Source organism: Sinocyclocheilus rhinocerous, unplaced genomic scaffold (genome assembly GCF_001515625.1).
Source record: "Sinocyclocheilus rhinocerous isolate Xijiao unplaced genomic scaffold, SAMN03320098_v1.1 scaffold1841, whole genome shotgun sequence".
Classification (NCBI taxonomy): Eukaryota; Metazoa; Chordata; class Actinopteri; order Cypriniformes; family Cyprinidae; genus Sinocyclocheilus; species Sinocyclocheilus rhinocerous.
Genome location: NW_015666172.1, coordinates 445509 through 471837, shown reverse-complemented (window position 1 = coordinate 471837; position 26329 = coordinate 445509). Strand labels below are relative to the sequence as shown.

The window sequence follows — 26329 nt, the reverse complement described above, 5'->3', positions numbered from 1 at the left end:
GAAAGAATTTTCATTTTTGGGTGAACTAACCCTTTAAAAAAATATATATATATATTTAGCAAGGATGCATTAAATTGATAAAAAGTGACAGTAAAGACATTTATAATGTTGCAAATATATATACAGTATATATATATATATATATTTTGAACTTCCTATTCATCAAGCAATCCTGGAAAAATGTATCATGGTTTGATAATACCATCATTTTTAATACCGTAATAAATGTATCAACATTGTAATATTAAGAAATGTTTCTTGGACAGCAAATCAGCATATCAGAATGATTTCTGAAGGATCATGTGACACCGATGGCTGCTGAAAATTCAGCTTTCCCAACACAGAAATAAATTGCATTTTAAAATCAATTACAGTGATAAACAGTTATTTAAACTAATAATATTTCACAGTATTACTGATTTTTACTGTATTTTTGATCAAATAAATGCAGCCTTGGTGAGCATAAGAGTCTTATTTCAAAAACACAAAAATATCTTACCGACCCAGTATGTTGTTGGCTGTATAGTAGTGAGGGTTATTTGTCGCTGTCTATGTACGTACCTCTCTATGATGGTAGCAGGCTGCAGTGACCACACACTGAATAGCAAACTGCCGTTTCTCTCTATAATTTAACTTCTCACACTCTAATTTCATCTCTCCTCCACTGATGAGACCAGCTTCCCCTGCAAACACACACTAAAATTAGTCCCAGGAAGAGCGCTAAGTGAATGTATCAAAACCTCAAAAGGTAAAGCAACACTGAATTAATTTCATCAACACGAAACAGTACAGGCTGCCATTATGGGGGCATTATTCCATGCTTGGTCCATTCAAAAAAATTTTTTTTTTTTACATAAACACTCAACACTGGCAAAATTTAGAAACCGTTTTCTGCTTCTCACCTCGTCTGCTTTCCATGAAGTTATGTAATGAAACAGGAAGTGGCGGGTAGCTGAAATATCCTCCAATCACAGCTTTTTCCAGCAGACTGCTCTCATCTACCTGCTTCAGCCAGTGGAGAAACTGCCGGATGGGCCGTATCCCTCTGTATGGCATCACGGGGTGAGACCCTGTGCCTGTTTTTATGTTTGAAAATGATAACACTGGATTCCTCTAATTCTGAAATAAGTTCACTACTATTCAAAAGTTTGGTGTTGTAAAGAGTTTTTAATGTTTCTAAAAGAAGTCTCTTATGCCCAAGCTGCATTTATTTCCTCATAAAAAGTAAAAACAGTAATATGGTGAAATCATATTAACTGTTTTAACTGGTTTCTATTTTAATATATTTAAAAATGTCATTTATTCCTGTGATGCAAAGCTGAATTTTCAGCAATCATTACTCTTCAGTCTTCAGTGTCACATGATCCTCCAGAAGTCATTCTAATACTGATTTGGTGCTTAAGAAATATTTCTTATTATCACATTGGAAAAAGTTAATTGGGTTAACATTTTTTTCAGGATTATTTGATGAATAGAAAAGTTCATAAGAACAGCATTTATTTGAAAGTGAAATCTTACTGAGCTGAAACATTTGAATAGCAGTATATATTATGTATCTGATGCATAAAGGTGTTTAAGTGTGTCATTTACCTGTGCAGTAAACCTGGGTCAGCGATGTGTTGGTGAGATATTCAAAAATTGTAGCTTTGTCAACTGCACTTCTAATAAGCTTTAATCTAGTGCAGACAACCAGCGCCACTGAATTAAAAAAAGGAAAAAAATATTACAATTTGTCTGTAATAACAGCACAGAATAACAAAGAGAAAATCAAGTGACTTGTACTTGGATAGAAGCGGCTTTGGATGTCAGGCTGTGATGTGGAGAAAAGCTTGATCATGATTGGCTTGTCTGATGTTCTGTCTGCCAGTTGAAGCCAATGATACTCCTCGATTTCTGACATTTGCCCATCTGTAAGGGGAAAGGTTTTCAGTCTTCTGGCTAAAGATACATATTGAGACTATTTCTGTGTGTACCGAACCTTTCCTCCTGACACGTTCTGGCCGACCAACAAAGATCACAACACCAATGACATCACAGACGTGGCCTTGTGGACAACTGGGAAGCTCCTGCCTGTAAAACACCATCACTTTATACATTTCTATGTGCCGTACAAGCCTTTGATTTCAATTCAAGACTATAGAGGATATTGAGATTGTGATTTTGTACACATACCCACAGATGAATGAATGAGACAGATCTGGTAAGACCCAGTCTGGAGAAATCTGGTTCTTGGGGATGATAGTTATTTGAGCAGTGGGGTTCCTGGAATTAAGACTGATCTCTGAAGGATGAACAGAAGGAACAAAGAAACAAAATATGTATGAATAACATCCATGTTATAAATAATAAATAATTAATATACTGCAACATACACTACCGTTCAAGTCAGTAATTTTTTTAGAAGACATTTAAAAAAAATTAATAATAAATTACACTTGAAAATATATTCAAATAAATGAACAGTTATTTTAAATTGTACAAATATTTCACAATATTACTGTTTTGTTGCATTGTTGAGCAAATAAATGCAGCCTTGGTGAGCATAAAAGACTTAAAAATCAAAAACAAAATCTGGCCGACACAAAACCTTTGAACGGTAGTGTGTATGTCAGAACTTCCTATGTTAGATGAGTATAATGTTCTCTCTACCAATGTGTGGCTCTGATTCCTGCCCCGTGCGGCTGCTGTAACTCTCCTTGACTCTGTAGCAACACAATCTTACAACTTGACCCGGATGTAGGATTCTGTACCATTCCAGACAGACTGTGTTCCACAGCACAACACAGGCATTGGATGAGCCGTCACCGACCTGCAGCTCTGCCTGAGGAAAACAGTTTGATGGAAGAAGTCAAACCAATCCTGTGATGCTTAACTAAAATTATGCATTTTAGACTATGACATACAGATGAGATAAATAGTTGAAGGGAAAGCTGAATAGCTGAGATGAGAACTGCCCACAATATTAGTCAATAAATATCGACCAGCACAATAAAATCACTAACATCGGCTGATACGGTGCAGAAACTTGATATACAGCATCTCTGCTTCTTATTAGATTCTTTCTTACCAAAGCAACTTGTATTCTTCCAAAAATTACTACAAATGATGTAACCATATTTATTTTATTACATATTTCACCATGACCAAGTTCCTACAGTTAACAGATATTTGCATGGATAAGGATGCCTCATATTTGACCTCTGACCTTATAAGGACATTCACATTTCTGATCTGCTTTCCCGTAATAAATCAGTCTGGATTTGTGAAAGATCCGCACACACAGAGTGCCCCGGTACCGCCGAGATCCACTCAGAAAACGTCTGCGTACTTCTGCGAGTGAAACCTTAGACCCAATATCTGCCATCAGAAACAAAAGCATAAGCATGAACTTTATAAATACATGTTGTGGCAAAGAAAAATTATATCACCGATTAAGAGACAGACATGTCCAATTGTCTTTAAAGATGGTTTATTTTCTTGCAAGAAAAGTTCTTGGCAATCACATTCTTAGATTTGCTCATCATATTCTATCCTCCTGTCACACACCAACACCCTTTTATTCTCATCATTTGCTTACCTAAAATGTATTAAAGAATTAACGGTGTTAAAGAATTCCATTACAACATCACACTCATAAACCGACTTACTGTTTTAGATATTGGCATTTTGAGAGCCATGATCTGCTGTTTGAGCTTCAGGAAAGTACACAGTAAAAGTGCTTGTATAAAGACCTCCTGTAGCGAATCGATGCATTCTTGTAAGAAACATATCCATATTTAAAACGTTATAACCACTTTTCTGTAGCTTGCGCTAACTGTCGTCCACGGAAGCTGTTCCGGGGCAGATGACGTAGGATGTAGGCGTAGTGTAAGCGCCTGTGAGAATATGCTAGTCTCGCGAAAATGACCAAACCAATGTTTGTTTACAGGAGCAAAGGAAGTTACCTTACTTTAGCAAAGGAAAACCAGTCTCCTCTTAGCTTATATTGAAATCCTCTTGACATTTTTCTTTACAAATCCTCATTTTGTACTTCTAATTCGTGAACGGTGTTTTGTTTTGTTCTTTCCTCTCTGCTTCCGCGTTCATCGCTTCTCACCGGCGCTTACACTACACCTACGTCATCCGCCCGGAATGGCTTTCACGTACGACAGTTAGCGCAAGCTTCAGAAAAGTGGTTATAACGTTTTAAATATGGATATGTTCCTTACAAGAATGCCTCGTTTCGTTACAGGAGGCCTTTATTCACCCCCCGGAGCCGTGTGAGGCACTTTTTATGACGGATGGAAGCACTTTATTGGACTTCTTTTGGACTGTTGAACAGAAACACCCGCCCACTGCCATTATAAAACTTTGAAGAGCCAGGACAATTTTTAATATAACTCCGATTGGATTTGTCTGAAAGAAGAATGTCATATACACCTAGGATGGCTTGAGGGTGAGTAAATCATGGGCTAATTTTCATTTTTGGGTGAACTATCCCTTTAAGATAATCAAAATTCAGGGGAAAAGGTTATAAAAAATAGTTATTTACAGTTTTAAAAAATCATATGTTCTTTTTTTAATGTGTTAAAAGTATTAATGTTAACGTTTTTAATGTTGGAATTCAGTTAATAATACAAAAGTATTTTATAGGGAAGGTATTTAGGTAAAAACCATGTTTCCCAAGTTATCTGTTTATAAGTGAGTGATTCCCTCAAATGCTGCTGCCTTAGGTAGCCCATGCACGTACAGTAGGCTACACACCACCTATCTCATCCTCAGAGTCCTCTGCGTCGGGTTCAGAGGGAGGCGCGTCCCGCCACATCTCTCCATAGAAGTCGTGATTATTCCACAGCGGCAGGTAGGAGCTTCTGCGGGCTCTAAGTGGGCCCGCGCTCGGCTCTGCTCCCATCCACGGAATGGACCTCACATTGACGGATGAGAGCGCCCTAAGAGCGGCATCACCGCCGGAGAGTCTGTCCACCTCCAGACTGCACACATGAAAAGAGCCGCCGTCTCCGTCGCTCTCTTCCCCGCGGCTGAGCTCCACGAGCGGCCTCCCCGCCGGAGAGTCTGTCCACCTCCAGACTGCACACATGAAAAGAGCCGCCGTCTCCGTCGCTCTCTTCCCCGCGGCTGAGCTCCACATGCCGTATGACGGAGCCGCAGTGGAGTTTATTCACGCTGATGAGTCTGTTGACAGCGGGGTCCAGAGACACGCGGATCTTACAGTCTCCATCCGTGATTGTGGCGTCAAACAGACTCTCTGACATCGAAATACTGTCCGGGAAACGGACCCCGAAGTCCGCGTCTCTGCCGTAGCGCTCCAGAGAGATCACGTACAGCGGTTCCGAGCGGGTTCGTGCTCTTTGGGAAGCAGACGTGTTGGACATCAACCTGCTTAGAGTCTTTTTGAGTGTGCAGCACTCTGAGGAGCTGCCTGACAGCGCGGCCATGTTTACGCGACACAATAACAATGCCGCAAAGCACAATGGGAGATTGAGTACAGCACAGAACACGAAAATAAAATATGCCCGGTTTCCCAGACAAGGCTTAAAACAAGTCCCAGACTAAAATTCATTTTTGACCAGTCTTAACTGATAGCAACATGCACTGACATGTCTGAAAATATGCCAGTGCCACAGATTTGTATCAAGATGCACACCAGCAATGTTTTTATAAGGCACATTTTTAAAAGCTACTTAAATGTCCTAATTTAACTTAAACCTAATCCTGGTTTAATCTAAATCCTGTCTGTGAAACCAGACCATAATGATGAAAACAATTACTGAAAGAATGAAATGAAATAAGAAAGACAAAAATAAAATAATGAAAGACGTAATGCTCAAGAACCCGAAGAAATTTGAAGAACGAAAATTTAATATATAAAGAAAAAATGAAATGTAATTTTTATTATAACATTTTTTAAATAAAATATTAAGATATTAAGTATTAAGAAAATAGAATATATAAAATGAATAAATAAAATAAAGAATTAAATGAAACAAATATTGACATAAATATAACAGAAAAATTAAATACACAAATGCAGATAAAGGAGAAAAACTACAGATTTTTATTTTCTAATTTTTAGAAATATGAAGTAATATATATATATTATACTAGATTATTGAAACACACACACACACACACACACACACACATATATATATATATATATATATATATAAAGAAAAAACAATGAAATAAAGACGGATAAAATATAAACATTAAGAAAAATTAAAATCAACTAAAATGAAATATAAAGATTAAATGAATAAAACATTGAAATAAGTAGAATAGAAAATAAGATGTGTATAAAGATAAAGGAGAATACACATATTTTAGAAATACACAATAATAAATTATATAAAGAAAAAAATTAAATAAAGATTAATAGAATATAAATGTTAAGAAAAATGAAAATGATAACAATTAAGAAAGAATAAATAAAAATAATTTTGAAAAAATGTAGGTAATAGAAAATACAGAAAGTCAAGTATATAATAAAAGAAAAGCTGATATAAACTTTATGAAAGAAAGAAAGAAAGAAAGAAAGAAAAAGAAAGAAAGTTTGGCAGCAGTTGGAGATGCCGGCCATTTGGTTTCCATGGCAGTGTGTGATGAAAACCAAACACACACAGGACGCCATCTAGCGGTGACTGTGCGCCACTGAATAATGCAGCCGCGCGGAATGAACTCTCGCCTCCAGACGCTCTTGGATTCGGGATTGGGACTCCTTATAAACCGACTTTAAAGAAGACACATTAAAGACCGCAATATGGATACAACTTATTAGCAGTTCTTTTTTTATATGAAGTCCAGTTTTTGAAGGCTGCTGTGTCATGTCCAAAAAGTCACAAACAAACACTAGCTTTCTATTTTTTCTATTCTATCTACTTGTTTTTCTTTGTGTGTGTGAAAAAAAGTTGCCAAACTGGCACAACTCATACCTAGCTGGATACCTGGGTAGGCAAACAAAGGGAACATGAATGAAAACATTTTAAAGTAGTTTTAGAAGTCTCTATGCTCACCAAGGCTGCATTTATTTGATCAAAAATACAATAAGAATGGTAATATTGTTGACATTTTTAAAAGATATTATTAGAATTTAAAAGAACTCTTTTCTGTTTTAATATATTTTAAAATGTAATTTATTCCTGTGTTGCAAAGCTGAATTTTCAGCATCATTACTCCAGTCTTCAGTGTCACATGATCCTTCAGAAATCATTCTAATATCCTGATTTGGTGCTCAAAAACATTTATTCTTATTCCTATTATCTATATATTTTATGGAAACCGCAAAGAATCCTGTTTCTTCAGGATTTTGTTTTTTGATGAACAACAAAAAAAAGCATTTATTTGAAATAGAAATCTTTTGTAACATTATAAATGTCTTTACAGTCACTTTAATGCAACCTTGCTGACTAAAGTATTCATTTAAAAAAGAATGGCTAAAGGTTGTTATGTTCATGATATAAAGTGCCACACTGCTTCTTCTTATTCAGTTTTTGTGTTTCATTTATAGGGATGCCAAAGTGCTGATCTGCTTTGTGGGTCTGACATCTGACAGCAGAAACGTACGTCTGCTCCTCCAGACCCTGTGTCTGCAGTTAGCCAACATCTATAGCCTCAAAACAGAGATATCTGAGGTACATAAACACTTTAAAAACCAATCAAATATTCATAAGGTGTTTTACACCGTATTGGATACATGATATTGTGAGACTGCTTGACTATCTCACAGATAGTGTTGCACTATGAAATACAGGTGCATCTCAATAAATTAGAATGTCGTGGAAAGTTGAGATAGTGAATTGGTGGGTTTTTGTTAAATGTGAGCCAAAATCATCACAATTAAAAGAACCAAAGACTTAAACTACTTCAGTCTGTGTGCATTGAATTTATTTAATACACGAGTTTCACAATTTGAGCTGAATTACTGAAATGAACTTTTCCACAACATTCTAATTTATTGAGATGCACCTGTACAGTCTATGTTTTTTCCTCACAGTCACTGTCAGAGTTGTCCAGTGAGCTGCGCTCATTGTTGGGCCTGGTGACAGAAGACAGGCCCTTGACCCTGGTGCTGGATGGTGTGGATAATCTGAGTGAGGAACACGAGGCTGACCTTTCCTGGCTTAGTAATACCTTACTGCAGTGCCAAACGTCTTCACTGTTCTGTCTGCCAGCACGCAATCTAAATGTGCTCTTATTCTACAGGTAAGCAGATGGGTCATAGAGAATTTACACTACCATTCAAATGTTTAGGGTCATCAAGATGTTAATACCCCGTTCACACCAAGAACGATAACTATAAAGATAACTATAAAGATGGCGTCCACACCAGTGAACGATAGCGTCTGTTTATTCTAAGCGCACGCACCTCTGCCGCTTTAAATTTTTGAGCTCGTTACAGCAGGATGGATTCTGATTGGCTCTCAATTTTTTATCGTTCATCAGCTGGACAAAAATCGTTTTGAAAGTGATTCCAACGATATCGTTTCTCTTTGTCTTTATCGTTATAGTTGTGGTGTGGACTCTGCTATTCTTTAATATTGAGAACGATTTTTAGAGCTATATCTTTATCGTTATCTTTATAGTTATCCTCCTTGGTGTGAACGGGCCTTTATGCTTACTAAGGCTGCATTTTTTTTAAAAATACAGTAAAATTGAAATATTTTTTACAGTTTAAAATAACTGTTTTCTCTTTCACTGTATTTTAAAATGTAATTTATTCCTGTGATGGCAAAGCTGAATTTCCAGCAGCCATTACCCCAGGCTTCAGTGTCACATGATCCTTCAGAAATCATTCTGATTGGCTGATTTTGAGCTCAGAAACATTTGTTGTTATCATCAGTTAAAAACAGTTTTGCTGCATAATATTTTTGTGAATACATGTTTTTTAGGATTCTTTGATGAATAGAAAGTGAAAAGGAACAGCATTTATTTGAAAAAAAAATCTTTTGTAACACTGTTTTGTTTAAATACACTTTTTGTAACACTACTGTTTTTTTTAACAGAAATCTTTTGTAACATAATTAATGTCTTTGCTATCACTTCTTATCAATTTAATGGGTCCTTGATGAATACATTCTAAAAAAAAAAAAAAAAAACGCACAACAAAACTAAATACCAGACTTTTGATTGGTAGTATAGTTCTGAATATGGCCCAGTCTGGTGCACTTTAAATATTAAATATTTTAGAGAATATTTTTTATTTAATTATAAATGTTATTTTATTAAAAAAATATATTAAAAATATAGTGAAGATAATGATCAAAGGAATGATTGTTTTTTAAGGGCAGTCAGTTTCTTGTCTCTTTCTTTTTTTCCAGTCCCAAGTTAAGGTCAGTGTCCTGTCCCTACCCATCCTTAACCATGCACATTACATCAGGACTGGTGTCAAGACTAGCATCAGATTTTTGCCAACTTACTGAAAACCAGTGGAGCCTGTTATTCCAGTACTGTCTATCCTGTCCATCCCCTCTCTACCTCAATTTAGCCTATGCTGACTGAGACCAGGAAATCGAGTCTTCACACCAAAAGAGAGTCTCAAAATCCCTACGGATCCAAATAAACTTTTTGTGCACGTCCTTGTTAGTTTGGAGCGAGAACATGGGCCGTGTTTGGTGCAACGCACGGCTTTGCTCATCACTGTCCTGTTCTGGTGTCACAGAGGAGGAACTTTTGGTGCTTTTGGGGCGTACGTGAGATGGTGGTTTTGCATCATCAGACACATCCAGTTTCTGAATACTCCCCAGTGCCTTGTGCATTTGTGGCACGACTGCTGCATGGTCTGAAGGGGTACGTCACAGAAGTGGAAAGTGACGGCACGTGGGTGCTGCTCTGGACTCATAGAGTTCGTCTGCGTCGTCCTGCAGCAATACGCACCAACAGCAGACTCAATAAAAGCTGTACATGCAGACTTTGCAGATTACTTTAATGGGAACGTCCCAAACAGTCAAGTTTTTCAGCCGCTAGCCTGGATCAGGAAAGAGAAGGGAAGGAGGTGCTATGAATTTAATTAGCGCAAGCTCCACTGTTTGCCGTATCATTACATCCACTCCAAGCAGATTATTCCTTTACTCGCACAGTGTCTGTTAAACTACGAGTTCCTGCTGCATAAACTGTGGGCTCTGTCCATCTATCATGTCGAGGAGGACCTTAAAGCTGCCGTCATTCCAGAGAAGTATGATTATGAGCTCAGCAAACAAGTCTCATAGAGTTCGTCTGCGTCGTCCTGCAGCAATACGCACCAACAGCAGACTCAATAAAAGCTGTACATGCAGACTTTGCAGATTACTTTAATGGGAACGTCCCAAACAGTCAAGTTTTTCAGCCGCTAGCCTGGATCAGGAAAGAGAAGGGAAGGAGGTGCTATGAATTTAATTAGCGCAAGCTCCACTGTTTGCCGTATCATTACATCCACTCCAAGCAGATTATTCCTTTACTCGCACAGTGTCTGTTAAACTACGAGTTCCTGCTGCATAAACTGTGGGCTCTGTCCATCTATCATGTCGAGGAGGACCTTAAAGCTGCCGTCATTCCAGAGAAGTATGATTATGAGCTCAGCAAACAAGTTTTTTTTTTTTTTTTTGCAGAAATAGCTGTTTGATATTATGGAGTTAAAATAGTCTAAAAATAACGTGCCATATATACATAATAATAATCATATTTTTATTTCTATTATATATATATATATATATATACAGGTGCATCTCAATAAATTAGAATGTCGTGGAACATAAATAAATGTAAAAATTTTGATATAATTTTTTGATATTATGGGGAATACAGGAATAGTTCACCCAAAAATGAAAATTCTGCCATCATTTATTCACCCTTATGTCGTTTCTGTATGACTTTATTTCTTATGAGGAGCATAAAATAATATATATCTAAGAGGGCAGTTCTCGTGCCCTCTTACACCTTTCTGTTTCCTCCAGGTGGACTCGTACACACCCTCCTTTCAGGTACACATATTGCATTTCTGGGCATCTACTGGAGGATCAGTTTCCCAGCATCACCATTCAGTCAGTGATTTTGGCTTAATGTATGTCCAAGTTCTGATTCTTAGATTTTAAGTGTATTTTAAGTGCCATATACATGTAAAATCATACATGACACATTATTCTCAATGGCACTGGTCAGATTGTAGTCTGAGAGTTGACATTTTGGAGCCTTGGGTTTCTTTGGGAATATCCTAGGGGGTTTTAAAATGATGGTTTCAGATTTATGAGTAAATTAAGGTCTGTGGTCAATATTACATGAAGAGACATAAAATACACACAGTCATAACTCCTATGTGTGAATTTTGAATTAACTGTATATGCTTTAAAAATATAAGTTGATAAGTTACCAGATACATACTACAGCGGTTGTCCAATGAGGTCAGTTGACAAGCACATAAACTGTTGCTTCACACAAAAAGTAGGCAACAGTTTGGCTTCGAAATAAAATAAACTCTACATCAGTGTTGTTATTGTTAACTAAAACTATTAAAATAGTTCAATTCAGTAATTGAAATAAAGCTGAAATAAAATGTAATATAAACACAGTATATATTTTTTTATAAGAAAAATTGAAACTTAAAAAAAGAGAAACTGAAAAAAAGTTTAAGTAATACATTTACTAAATCTAAATCTGAAATAAAAATAAGTAAGAAATATTAAAATAACACGTAACAAAATTACTAAAACAAACTAAAATTAAGATGAAAACCAAAAATGGAAAAATAAAAGCTACTTCAAAACATAACTAATAAATACTATGATATGCTAAAATAACAATGCTCAACATGCTATCATTCTTCTAGGACAGTGTGTTGTGAGGAGTGAAAACCTATACAAACCCCATCTAAAATCACTCCCAGAGATTCGCTTTTTAAAGAAAGCTAGCTTATTTTATTTTTGATTTCTTAACACATTTCTTGCAATTCTCGAATACATGGACTGCTAATATGGATTTTATTCATAGTGCCAACACTACTGCCCGCTTTCTACAAGCAGAAGAAGGAAGTGAATTTATGCGGTTCGACAAATGAGGTGTCACGTGGAATTAAGCACACAGCTGTCTTTGTTAGCATTTTTAAGGCAGTGGTTTCAAAATTCACGTTTGAGAACTGGTTGTGTGGAATGTACTTGTACTTCTGGTTTTGAAGTGTTTTCAACCACACCTTATTTTACAAAAAAAAACAAAAAAAAACTGAAAGCCGCCTTTCTGAAAACCCATAGAAAACTCCATAGGGAACCCATGGTGAATTATTCTTCCATTTTGGCCTACAGATTGACCTCACGAGTGAACAGATGTACAACCTGCAGTGGTTTATGACCAATGCATAGAACTCTAAAATAAGATTCTTTATCACATAATGGCTGAATGATCTGTCCTTAACATCCTGACTCATATTTAACTAGGTCATATGAGTGCTGTGACAGCTCTTGCTCATGGTCGGCATGACATCCTTTCATGCTCCTCTGATGGATTGCTAAATCTGTGGCGTCTGGATGAGCAAACAAGACCCGCGAGGTCCTTACCAAGAGCTTATGGATCTGCAGTAGACTGGGCTGCTGACTCGCTCACCCACTGTTTGGATGACAGTGTGCTAGTGCTACAGATGGGCCACTGCCTGCAGGTGAGAGAGGTGGATTCTGGGAAGGTGCTGTACATGGAGAAGGATTCTCTGGATGTTCCTGTGATCACAACTGCCTGCGATGGACGGTTGCTGGTGGTTTTTTATGACGGACGTCACCTGGTTAAGGTGAAACCGGACCAGTCTTCTTATATGTTCTGTACACTGTACAGTAAAAAAAAAAAAATCCTGTTAAATGTACAGTAAAAAAGGCATATTTTTAAATAAATTGCATTTAAAAATTCCATGTTTTTTTAATATAATTTAATATATATTTTATCTACTTGAACTACCAAATCAGCCTTTTGTCTTAAAATTGACTGATAACCACTTTAATAATACAGGTGCCACATGATGAATTAGAGTACTAAATACATATAACTAATATACATAACTTATATGCAATAAACTTTGACTAAATAATATAAAATGTAACAAAAACACTCTAATGTAAATTACTGATAACAAAAATTTGAATAAACTAACTATATAAATTGTAATCTTATGTGATCACAATAATTTACATGGTAATTTACAGTTTTTACCTGCAAAAAAACATCAGTTTGACAGTATTTTACTGTAAAATTACATATAATGTGATATTCATCCATTAAGTTTTTACTGTATATGGTAACTTGCATTTAACCAATTAACAGTCATTGACATTATCAATGTTTCTCTTCCTCTGTATGTCTTTTATTTTGCTCCTAGGTGTTTGATCTTGTGGCGTCCTGTTCACTGTTGCGTTGTGTAAACCTCACCCTCGAGTTTGAGCCCATCCACAAAGATCAGTCCATCTTAGTGTCTCGTCACTCTGTTAAAGACTATGTTCTCTTCGCCTACAGGTTATTACAGCACACATAACCACATGCACATTTAAATTAATTAATCATCTCAGTATTTTGTTCTTAAATAACAAATGCGCTCTCACATAATAATACAGTACATATCCAATTTCCAGCCATGTGTGAAAACAATGCCGCTGTTCTCGGACTGATTTATATTGTCTGGTCACGCAATGTATTATTTAAGGGTCTGCTTCTCACCCAGCTCTAGTGTGTGTGTGTGTACGTGTTTGTACTACTGGTTATTTTTCTTGTCGGTGGTTTCGTGTAACACTGTAGCTATAAAAAAAAAAAAAATTGTGTAAAGGCTTTCCCAGAGGCTGTTTATCTTTCTCATATTTCATTACATGATTAAAAAGCATGGATTAATCAGGATAGATGACTGAAAGGAGTAATGAACCTTTGCTCTTAATGTGATTAAGCTGGAAGCATCACATGCATGCACATACACCCAATTCGGTTGACTAGTAATATGAAAGTTTAAGTTTATTAATATAACAGTAGTTATCAGAGCTATGGACACATGCTATGGACACATGCAGCATTCATACGAGGAATAACGGTCAGGATATGGCCCTTGTTGTATGCCAGTTCCCTTTTTTTTTTTATCTCTCTCTCCCTAATGATTTCCTATGTCCTCTCTACAGTCTCTGTCAAAAAATAAATAAAAAACAGCAGGAGCCATGTCATGAGAAATCAAATACTTTGTGCTAAAAGAGTTCATTGTACTGTGGAAACATACTGACAGAACCCCAAACTTCCTCCCCAGTTCAAAATGAAACTAAGCTGCAAATGTTTTTTTTTAAATACTTCAGCAGCTTTCTGACCGCAGATAGATGAATACATTTAAGCAAACTGCCCACATTTACACGTCAGTGACTCCTGTTGAGAGTTCAAAAACTTTACCCATAGGATAGATGCTATTATTACTAAACATCGGAAGAAGTATGATAAGAGAAAGATATGGGAAAGTGTGCCAAACTTTGTGCTGTTTCCATTTGCATGTAGCACCTGCTGCTTTGCTTGGTCTCCTAAGGATCCCAATGTTAGGAAAAAGCAGCTGAAATGTATTTCAATCTGAACTTGTTTCTGTGGCACATTTCAGCACAAATTATTTTGTGAACGTGCCATAATGTAACAGAGGCTTTGATTAAGAGGATGTTAATAAAGGATGGCACAGTTAAAAACTATTTTGGGCTTGGCATCAAACATGCAACTTGTGAGTAATTAAAGCGCAGCACTGTTACTCATGTCACATGCATAAAAATCTTGAAAATATATACACTACTATTCAAAAGTTTGAGGTTGGTAAGATTTTAAAATCAACGTATTCTGTTACACCAAATACACCAAATAATGATCTTTAAAATAGCATCATATGACCCCTTTAAGAAATCTCTTTCGCTCACCAAGATTGCAGTTATTTGATTAAAAATTACAGTAAAAATAGTAAATATTGTGAAATATCATTACAATGGTTTTCTGTTTTGATATATTTTAAAATGTAATTTATTCTTGTGATGGCAATGCTGAATTTTCAGCATCATTACTCCAGTCTACAGTGTCACGTGATCCTTCAGAAATCATTCGAATACGCTGATTTGCAGCTCAAGAGACCTTCTATAATAATACAATTAAACGGTTATGTTGCTTAATATTTTGTGGCTTTTAGGATTCTTGAAAAATGGCTTTTAAAAAACTAATTTACGACTGGTAAAAAATGTTTGAACAAATATTATATGTGAAGCCATACTTCGATGCTATTTCTTGTTTCTTGCTTCAATTCTCATTTGCAGGGATGGAGGAGAGGTGGCAATATTCAGTGCTAAAGGTGGATTTGTGTCTCTATACAAGCCGTAGAGATCAGCTCTCAGTATTTACTGCTCTTCTGCAGGTAATGTTAAATAATTTACTCAAACGTGTGACCCTGAGTCTTTACTATCTATTGTATCAATCTCTTTGGTTTTTACAGATACCCCTATAAAAGACAGAGTGAAATCATTCACATTGAACTCTTCAGCACAGCATCCTTCCAGTACCTGCGCACTACCTTGGGTTGCAGCCAGGACTACATTTCACAGGTCACCATTGCAGGGGGCGGGTCCCACATTGTGGCCTTTTGTCCCGCCCCTCACAGCACCACCACAGAGATTATTGTCTGGAACCTTGAGACTGAAGACCATAAACACATTGCACGGTTTCCTGGCCTGCTGGCTCATGGTTAGTCAATAGACCTGTTAAATATTATGGCCTCCAGCACTGAACAGCATTATGACTCTTTTGTCAAAACAAACACACACTGTTTGAGTTCAGTCTCATTACTGTACTGCAATACAGCATATATCATTTAAATAATAAACTGTTTATATATAATAGTAGCATTTGTTGTATTGCCTATAATTTATACAGATACATTACAAAATAATAACTAAAAGTATTTTGTCCAGACCAGTGTTATTTTAATATTATTGATATACTACCATAGTTTCGTTATATATTTAGAATTAGAGTTTGTTTTTTAAAAGAAATGTTGTTTGGCAGCTAGTTTGACTTATTATTTTTTATTTTTTTCAGTTAATGTTTATTTTATTTAAAGTAAAAATGATTTGTTTTATGGTTTTAGTTTTAGTTAACTACAGGTGCATCTCAATAAATTAGAATGTCGTGGAAAAGTTCATTTATTTCAGTAATTCAACTCAAATTGTGAAACTCGTGTATTAAATAAAATATATATATATATATATATATATATATGTGTGATTTTTATGGTGAAATACGACTCAATAGCTCATGTGGAATTAACATACAATTAAAACAAATCATACCTCTAAGGTAAACAGCATTATGCTTTACAGGCGCTTTCACTACTTTGACACACGTGGCACAGGAGCCGTTTTAGCCATGTCTGTTGTTCATGTTATTTTTTCAACTCAGCTGTATTTGCATGTATGTGTCAGCACAGTTCTTCTTCACCATATTGCAGGTATGTGTTCTGACCTGCGGTACTGTGTGGGTTTCTGTCCCAGGAAGCAATTCTTACGGATGTGGAACCTGGGATCCAGAATAAATGACCAAACACTCACATACAACATGCACAAAGCACACAGCGACGGCACAGCGGAGATTGTAACCATGCAGAGATATCCAAGGTACAAAGTCCACTGAACAGCTCACATACATATGGCCACTCTATTTGCAGTTTATAACTGTAAACACAATGAGTTATCACAAGATATTTTTGAGGACCAGAATGTTTATGCACATTTTCTGTACATAATATAACAATAATAACCTCAGTTACTGCTACTGTTCTACAGACACCACCTAGTTTTACCATGGCAGTGAGATTACTGTAACAGTACTAATGAACTGAATGTATTTTCAATACACAATAACCAGGTTTATTTATTTATCAATACATTTTTTCTAATATCATACATTTTAACTAAATGAATATTTCTTGTCCCACAGCTAGCCATTTTATATTTTTAACGGTATTGAATTAAATTTTTTTCACACAATTAACAGATTTATGCTTATTCTAAACTATTTCAATAAATGCATTTTGGAAATATGATTATTTAAAGAAAATCAAATAGATGCAAAGTTAATAAACTATGCCATGATTTTTTTTGAGTGCAGAAACCTTACCTGTTTCATTTATGTACAAATATTCATGACAAATATTCATCACATTAAGTTTATTAGTTTATGTTAAAACGGCGTTATCCAAATGAATGGAATTTGTATGCAATTCAAATACATGAATCTTAATTTAGGCCTTTTTTTTTTTTTGATTGCTATATGTACAAAAAGAAAGCTCTGTTTTGGTGGAAAGTTTTAAAAATTCCCTCTGAATCAGGTATATAGTGTGTCAAAGCACCTGTCCCGGTACTGTGAGAATCCAGAATGTGGCGCGGACGCGATTCAAGGGTCGTCCTATGCAGGTGGAGCATGACCTGTTCTCGAGTTCAGAGGTCGCTCTTGTACGTGTCTATATACTGTCTGACTGCGGTACCGCCAACTTCACTGATACACCTACATCTGTCTACCAGGTACTTCTGTGCACCACACAGACTGAAGATATTACACAGGACCTATTTTTATGCTGGTCTGAAACCTCTGTCCTGACATCTGTCACCTGAAATTGAAGCTGATTGTATAGTTGTTTGCCACTGGAGTACAGTTGATTATGTTTATCAACCATGCTCACACTTGCATCAAGTCCATCTTCAGTAATGTCTCTAATTAATTAAAACACATTGCTTTCGGTCACTTTTGTGGTGACTCATGAGACGCCTCTTCACAAGGATGAAGGACCATTGTTGTGTTCAAATACAGTTTACACTAAAATGGATCATTAGCTATTAATGATCAGTGTAATTTTTAATTTATCAGTAAATCAATCCGATCAGTAAAATGTAGAAATAAATAAAAAGGGACAAAAATTTGCAAAAATGAAAAAAAAAAGAGAAAAGCAGTGTTATTTTAGTAATATTTATATAATACTATAGTATTTATTAATATTTTGAATTAGCTTCTATTTTTATATTTGTTTGTTTTATAAGTTTTAGTTTTTATTGTTCTTTTTTTGTATTTCAATTTGGCTTTATTTTTATTTCAATTTTAGTCATTGTATTTATTACTTGAACCTAAAAAAAGTTTTTCTCATCTATTATTTATATTTAATTCCATTTAACAAAACAAATTTTTTATAGTTTTAGTTAAAAATAACAACATAGGAGGAAAGATTTAAGTTATGATGACCTGCAAAAATTTGCTTTGTAATTTAGAGTTACACAAGACATTTTAAAAAGTAAAAAGAGTATAATTTTTGCTTTAGACATATGATTGAGTTAGTGTACAAATATTTAGATTCAATTGTTGGCAACTTGAGTAAAGTACAAATTCTCCAAATAATACTTAAAGGGATAGTTCACCCAAAAATTTAAATTCTGTCATCATTTTCTCATGCTGTTCCAAAACTATACAATTCTCTTTTTTTCTGTGGGAAAAAAATGGAATGTTTTGATTACCATTGACTTCCATTATTTGGGCAAAACACACTGAATTTTTCAAAAGAAGCAAGTAAGACATACAGGTTTTGAACAACATGATAGTAAGTAAATTATGACTGAATTTTTCGTTTTTGGGTAATTAAAGGGTTAGTTCACCCAAAAATGAAAATGAGACTGTGTTTTACTCACCCTCGAGGCATCCTAGGTGTATATGACTTTCTTCTTTCAGACGAATCCAGTCGGAGTTATATAAAAAATTGTCCTGGCTATTCCAAGCTCTATCATTGCAGTCAGCGGGTGTTGCAGTTGAACAGTCCACAAGTCGTCAAATAAAGCTCACGCATTCATAATAAAACGTGCCTCACACGGCTCCGGGGGGTGAATAAAGGCCTCCTGTAGTGAATCCATGTGTTTTTGTAAGAAAAATATCCATATTTCAAACATAATAAACACTTTTCTCTCACTTCCGGTATCTGTCAAACGCGGAAGGCATTCCGAAGGCATAGAGCTTGGAATAGCCAGGACAATTTTTAATATAACTCCGACTGGATTCGTCTGAAAGAAGAAAGTCATATACACCTAGGATGCCTCAAGGGTGAGTAAAACACAAGCTAATTTTTTTGTGAACTAACCCTTTAAGTACAATTACCTAAGCGTTTTACTGCCCTGCAAACTGTTGCACTTTTTTTCTGTAGACATTGCTGGTGTATGACCTTCTTAAAAAGAGCTACATTAAGAAACAGACTGGACTGTTCATCGTGCCCTGTCCTCGACAAGACTATCGGCTCTTAGATGGTGAAATACTGCTGGGCCTTTCAGAAACACGGTAAGAACTCACTTCCTCATTCAGCAGAAACAGAAAATTACTATACTGCTGTATGAGTAATATTCATGAGGTTGCATGCATATGGCACATAGGGATCATCTGATATTGTGGGATCTGGACTCTGGCTACATTAAAGGACATATCAAGACATCCTACAAAGCAACCTTGCTCTCCAGCATGGACAGACATTCCCAGATTATGTCCTCAAAAGAGAAGACGGGTATTAAAACAGCACATGAACCTCATGATACTTGAGTTTACCATTGCATTTGTACAACATATCTGTCCCACGCAGATTTTCATACCATATTCAACATAAAAGAAAAAATCCTCGAAGTCTGAACTTGTTGCACAGGTCTAGAAATGGCATGGGACAGGCGCACCGAAACCCAGACCGCAAAAAGAATGAACAGCAGCGCTTTGAAAAAGAGAAGTTCAACTCTATAGACCAGTATCTTCTCAGCGGAGATGAGCAGGTAGAAAGACAGCTGACCAATAAACAAAAACACTAATCTTTCCTGAATTATGAAATAATAAACCATATGTGATCTACATGTTTGTGAGCTGAACTGAAATGCATCGATTCCATCTTTGAATCTCTCGTTCTCTCTCACTTTTCTCTGTGTATCACTTAGGTGGTCATATGCTCATATTATGCCCATCATCTCAACATCTTCAGTGTGGTTTCTGAGGAGCATCTGCACACCCTGGAGGACCGCTGGTCCCTTTTGAGTCTCCGTACTGCAGCGATCACTCACACTGGAGGATATTTGGTGGTCTCCAACTACAGTGAGGCCCAGCATGCTCCATACCTCACTGTTGGGACACACACCAGGGCAGAGTATGCAAATCTGTTTAAAGGGGTCATATGATGCTGCTAAAAAGAACAGTATTTTGTGTATTTGGTGTAATAAAATGTGTTTATGCGGTTTAAGGTTAAAAAAACACATTATTTTCCACATACTGTACATTATTGTTTCTCCTCTATGCCCCGCCTTTCTGAAACGTGTCGATTTTTACAAAGCTCATCGGTCTGAAAAAGCGAGGTGTGCTGTGATTGACCAGCTATCCAGTGCGTTGTGATTGACCGAATACCTCAAGCGTGTGACGGAAATGTTACGCCCCCTACCATACTGTTGATGCCGTGTCCCGGCCGGAGCGACGACACAAAAACATTAAAACCCATTACAAACGAGGCATTTGTTGCATCCAATGGGGACATAATTACTGATTATAATGACTTATACTGTCTTTTTACGCGTTGCATCGTGCCACATAAAACCATGTCTGCATTTGTGATCAGAGAAATGACAAACAACAAGTGCTAACGTTAATCCACACTGCCCAAAACTCGCGTTTGAATCATCAGTGGCAAATGATAAAAGAAAACGTACTTACATGAAGAATATCTCTTTGGATTTGAGTCTTTAGTCTTTGCAACTTTACAGATCTTCTTTATGCACCAAGAGCTTGTAACACTCTAAAGAGAAAGGAAAAATTGAAATCGCATCATATGACCCCTTTAAAGATGTCTAGCATTTTTTTCAATCATGTTATTTTTAATCAAAAAGAAGTGGGCACATTGCTCACTTCAGGTCCATCAGTTAAATCTTTACATTTAGTATTTGCTTTAAGATAGAATTCATCTTCTCTATATATTCAGTAAGATGAATGTTCCTTATATACGTAAAGGTGCGGAAGAGATTGAAAAATGAACCTGGAATCTGTTGCATTGCTATATGCGATGATGCCTGCAAAGTGGTTTTTGGCATTGCAGGATTCAACAAGTATGCCACCCCAACGGCAATGTTCAAAACCAGTTCACTTATATCATAGCTTTATATATATATATATATATATATATATATATATACACTACTTGTCAAAGGTTTGGAATAATTAATAAAAAATAATATAATAGTTATAGTAATTTTTTTTTTTGAAAAGTTTCATGCTCACAAAGGCTGCTTTTGTTTGATCACAAATACAGTAATATTGAATAAAACAGTAATATTGTGAAATATTATTTCAATTTAAATGATTTTCTATTTATTTTAATATACTTTAAAAATGACAAAGTGTCAAATCTTTATCATTCCAAACTTTTGACCTGTAGTGTACATAGATATGTATTTCTATTTCAATTTTTAAATACACGTAGCTCTTAAGAACATGGGTTATTGTTGCCCTCTTAAACATTCTTTAAAATAACTTTTTTTCATAAAACTCAGGTTAAGCCGTTCCGAAGGAAACATAAAACCATCTCTGGCTATGGAAGTTTAAATCTTAACTGGTCCAGCTTGCTCTTTATCACTGAAGGACAATCCAAGGCTATTTTATTATCAGGTACAGTAGACCTTTGCTCATACTTGTGTTGGCTTGTTCTTGATGATATCAGTTTAATCTGGGTCAAGAATAAGATTCAAACTTTAAAGGTTAATATGGGATGTGGTGGTGATACCTTAGAATAGGGTATTTGCATCTTCACAGTAAGATTAATATTTTTTTGTGTCTGAGTTTGAGATACTAGAATGAGATGAAAAAATTGCCAACATTTGCGAGCATGCCTTATTTATACAGATGCATCTTTCAATCCTTTGAATTATTTGTTTAACAGAAGCAGTGAGCATGTGGGACCTGGACAATGAAACGCTGTTGTCTGTCTTCACACCTGACTCAAAGATCCAGACCATCTCTCTGCGTGGACCCGACAACAGCACACTGCTTTTGGGCTTTAGTGTTATGTCTACTCTAATCACCATGACGGTCAGCAAACAAGATGCACAAACAAAATCCAGCACTGCTTGTGGAAAAGACCTGTTTGGGTAATCCAGCAGTAGTGAAGATGAGGAAGATGAAGAAACAAACAAGAACTGATAGGAAGAGCACTGGATGTGTACTGTATAATATAGGTTAACAAGAATGAATTCAGTCTGAATGGAAATAAAGGGCTTTATGATCTCTTACATTCACTTTGTCTTGATCTTAAGGATTCAAGAGGAAATTTTAGTTGTACACTGGGAATGCGAATGTATGACTTCTATCTTCATGTCTATAATGAGCATTTCCAGTGCTTGTTTTCCACATACTATGAATTTACCAGAACTTCCGCGCCTTGCCCTAGTTATCATGAGATCCAGGTTATGATGAAACAAATCTTAGCATGCCTGTGTTATCATGTTACATGATTTCAGTGTATTTTCCTAGAATTCAGATATATGTATATTAAGAGAAAAAGATCTAATTGCATGTGTGAGTGACTATTTTGACAGTTTGGTGTGTATTGAGACATGCTTAAACAGACTCTCCTTACTGTCATGCACTGTGAGCATGAGTCAAATTTTCACTTCCTGCATTTGCCACATGATAGATAAGCAAAATAACAACTTCCTGCTTATATTTGGTTGAAGGAGATTTAAACAACTGTATTTGCGTCAAGGCAAATCAAAGTTAACTGATGCCATTTTTTGTTGTTGTTTTCTTTTGTATTTATTTATTTTAGGGCTTTCTGTCTTTATTTATAGGAAAGTATGTATGACTAAGAGAGGGGTGTGAATCAGCACATGACCCATTGTTAAGGTTGCACTGGCTGATATGACTTGTCGTAGACTTATATGACACCTAGAAATATAATGCAATCTTCTGACATTGTAGAAGATGATATTTGCTGTCAGCCATGATTTATTTATTCTGCAAAACAAAAATATCCAGTAAAATGAGGTAGCCTAAAGATTTGATCTCATGGCGGCCCAGTTTAAGTAGCCCTTCCATGTACAATAAAACCGCTTTTATTCATAGTTATATTTCATGGTAATGTCTATCAATCATATTTTTCTTAAGTGCATGATATGTAAACGTTTTAATGAGGGGGTAGCGATATAATGAAACAACGAATGAAAACTTGTAAACAAGATTATCAATGCATATCTGTTTCAAAAATTATTGCCACGATAAAAATATCTCATAAAAGCAGTTCTTCTAGCCTAAATGTTCCAACAAGAAATATAGATACAACAGTGACAAAATTCTAACATCTGTTAATTTTCGCTTTCTACAAATCTAACTCGGTCACTGTATTGAATTTCTGGGACGCTGAATGCCTCACTAGAGTCGTGATTGGACAAACACTCAAAGCGAGTGTTGAAAGATTGACTTCCTTCACTTTATCAGTGGTTTCGTTTCAGGCGAATAAGTGCAGTGTGCGACAGGCTTTCAACGCCAGATAGAGCACCCAATCCAGCGAGTTTTTGTGTCAGGTACATCGCAATAAGGGCGAAAATGAAATACGGATTATCATTGCTCGCGCTTTGCATTGCTGCAACAGGTAAAGCAGATTATTTCATTGCATTACTCGATTTGAAATATGCATTTACCGTGTGTTCACCATTAGTTAAATACTGTGGTAGTTATGTACTTTGACACACCATAGTATTGAAAGATTGAATTGCATTGTACTGTAAGGAACTTGACAGAATACTCCATTATTGTACTATGGCCAAAAAAGGTGCAAACCAATAAAAAAACCTTTTTTCAGCAATAAGGAAGTAGGCTAGTTGTGTTCCAACATATAACTGTAAGCTAAAATCAAATGTAAAATCTGACCCCAGGTTTTACTCACGAGAACGATTTTAATTTAAAAAGACAGGAAAGAGATTTTTTTTTATTTGGCATACTTTTCGCAAACCACCGTAGTTTCGATTCTATGTTAGAAAGGCCATACGCTGGTAAAACAACGCAAGTAAAACAAAACCTAAAGTCAAAATTTAAATATCAATTCGATTTTACGTTTCAGTTATATATAGGTCCACAACCACTTCCTTATTGCAAAAACCACTCAGTTTTATTGCACCTTTTCGGACACAGTACCATACTTAATTATAATCGTTCCTCACAGTTCAGTGCAATTCAGTAATCTTTCAACACTATTGTATTTTTTTATTTTTTGTATATTTTCTCTTACTTCTCTTAATAGCCTATCTAAAACGGACAATTAAGTGCATTTCAGTTCTCAAGTGAAGCTACACAAGCGTACCTTGTTGTCAAAAAAAACAAAAAAAACAAAGAGAGTGTCAGTCACCTTGTCAGCACTTACATTTCTTTTCTGCGGCTAATCTAACGATCAGACATCACGTGAAATCGGCAGAAGTGAAGTATCACATTTCCCTGTTGGGAAATTTGGACGTGTGTACACTTGTGACAGCGCGCGCTAGGGAGGAAGTGAATGTATGTAAATAGCACTCCATGTGCAGAACAGATGGAGGCTCTGTGTATAGTGTCTATTTTTCTTTTTTTATAAAGGTAATTATTGTTTGTTTGTTTTTTATATGAAAAAATTTTCTAATTGAGGATGTCACTTAAGGTTCTGTCAGATGTAGCTCACATTTGGGGAAAAATTTTCTCACATTCTCTGTCTGCCTCCTTCTCAGCTCTCACCTCAGGTGAATATAGTTCAGCTTATATGGCCGTTGGCTTGAACACAACAACCCACAATCCAAAAACAACAACCCACAATCCGAATACAACAACCCCCAGCCCCAACACAACAACCCACAGTCCGAATACAACAACCTCCAGGCCAAAAACCACAGTTACCACTCCAATACCATCTCCAACACCACCCACCAACATGGCGGTGGGCCGTTATAATTTTAGTAAAGATGGCAAAGTATGTATTATGGTTGAAATGGCAATTGGGATCCGTGTGAACACCAGCAAGGTAAGATGTTTTCTGTTGGGAGTGACAGATCTACATCCATATATGATTCCTGCTTATATGTAAGCAACTTGAATCCTTCACACTGCCTTCTGCATTATTTTTTCATATTACATATAAATATCCTTTATTCTGAAACATTTCTGTCTTTCTAGGTTAATGGCACATTCATTGTTCAGCAAAACAAAACCACTGTCAGTGGAGAATGTGGGGACAAAGCCTCTACTATCAGAATAGTATTCAGTGAAGGCCAATTTACCCTGAAATTTAGAAATGTAAGTATATATATATATATATATATATATATATACACTACTTGTCAAAGGTTTGGAATAATTAATAAAAAATAATATAATAGTTATAGTAATTTTTTTTTTTGAAAAGTTTCATGCTCACAAAGGCTGCTTTTGTTTGATCACAAATACAGTAATATTGAATAAAACAGTAATATTGTGAAATATTATTTCAATTTAAATGAACTGTTTTCTATTTTAATATACTTTAAAAATGACAAAGTGTCAAATCTTTATCATTCCAAACTTTTGACCTGTAGTGTACATAGATATGTATTTCTATTTCAATTTTTAAATACACGTAGCTCTTAAGAACATGGGTTATTGTTGCCCTCTTAAACATTCTTTAAAATAACTTTTTTTCATAAAACTCAGGTTAAGCCGTTCCGAAGGAAACATAAAACCATCTCTGGCTATGGAAGTTTAAATCTTAACTGGTCCAGCTTGCTCTTTATCACTGAAGGACAATCCAAGGCTATTTTATTATCAGGTACAGTAGACCTTTGCTCATACTTGTGTTGGCTTGTTCTTGATGATATCAGTTTAATCTGGGTCAAGAATAAGATTCAAACTTTAAAGGTTAATATGGGATGTGGTGGTGATACCTTAGAATAGGGTATTTGCATCTTCACAGTAAGATTAATATTTTTTTGTGTCTGAGTTTGAGATACTAGAATGAGATGAAAAAATTGCCAACATTTGCGAGCATGCCTTATTTATACAGATGCATCTTTCAATCCTTTGAATTATTTGTTTAACAGAAGCAGTGAGCATGTGGGACCTGGACAATGAAACGCTGTTGTCTGTCTTCACACCTGACTCAAAGATCCAGACCATCTCTCTGCGTGGACCCGACAACAGCACACTGCTTTTGGGCTTTAGTGTTATGTCTACTCTAATCACCATGACGGTCAGCAAACAAGATGCACAAACAAAATCCAGCACTGCTTGTGGAAAAGACCTGTTTGGGTAATCCAGCAGTAGTGAAGATGAGGAAGATGAAGAAACAAACAAGAACTGA

At 35.9% G+C, this 26329-nt stretch overlaps 1 protein-coding gene and 1 pseudogene across 2 annotated transcripts in view; one reads left to right on the top strand and one right to left on the bottom strand.

The window, feature by feature from the left end:
* Positions 1–5742, bottom strand: part of LOC107731942 (uncharacterized protein CXorf57-like) — a 7913-nt gene extending 2171 nt beyond the window's left edge. The window contains exons 1-10 of one of the 2 annotated variants that reach the window (XM_016543169.1): positions 5061–5742; positions 4744–4963; positions 3206–3357; positions 2650–2821; positions 2173–2281; positions 1979–2070; positions 1783–1908; positions 1591–1698; positions 903–1076; positions 562–683 (exon numbers count right to left, since the gene is read on the bottom strand). In XM_016543169.1, coding sequence (XP_016398655.1) covers positions 562–683; positions 903–1076; positions 1591–1698; positions 1783–1908; positions 1979–2070; positions 2173–2281; positions 2650–2821; positions 3206–3357; positions 4744–4963; positions 5061–5435 — 1650 coding nt within the window. In that variant the 5' untranslated portion in view covers positions 5436–5742. Of the gene's footprint in view, positions 1–561; positions 684–902; positions 1077–1590; positions 1699–1782; positions 1909–1978; positions 2071–2172; positions 2282–2649; positions 2822–3205; positions 3358–4743; positions 4979–5060 lie in introns of both variants that reach the window. The other variant, XM_016543168.1, reaches the window with a different exon arrangement.
* LOC107731870 (uncharacterized) lies at positions 5434–26329 on the top strand (annotated as a pseudogene).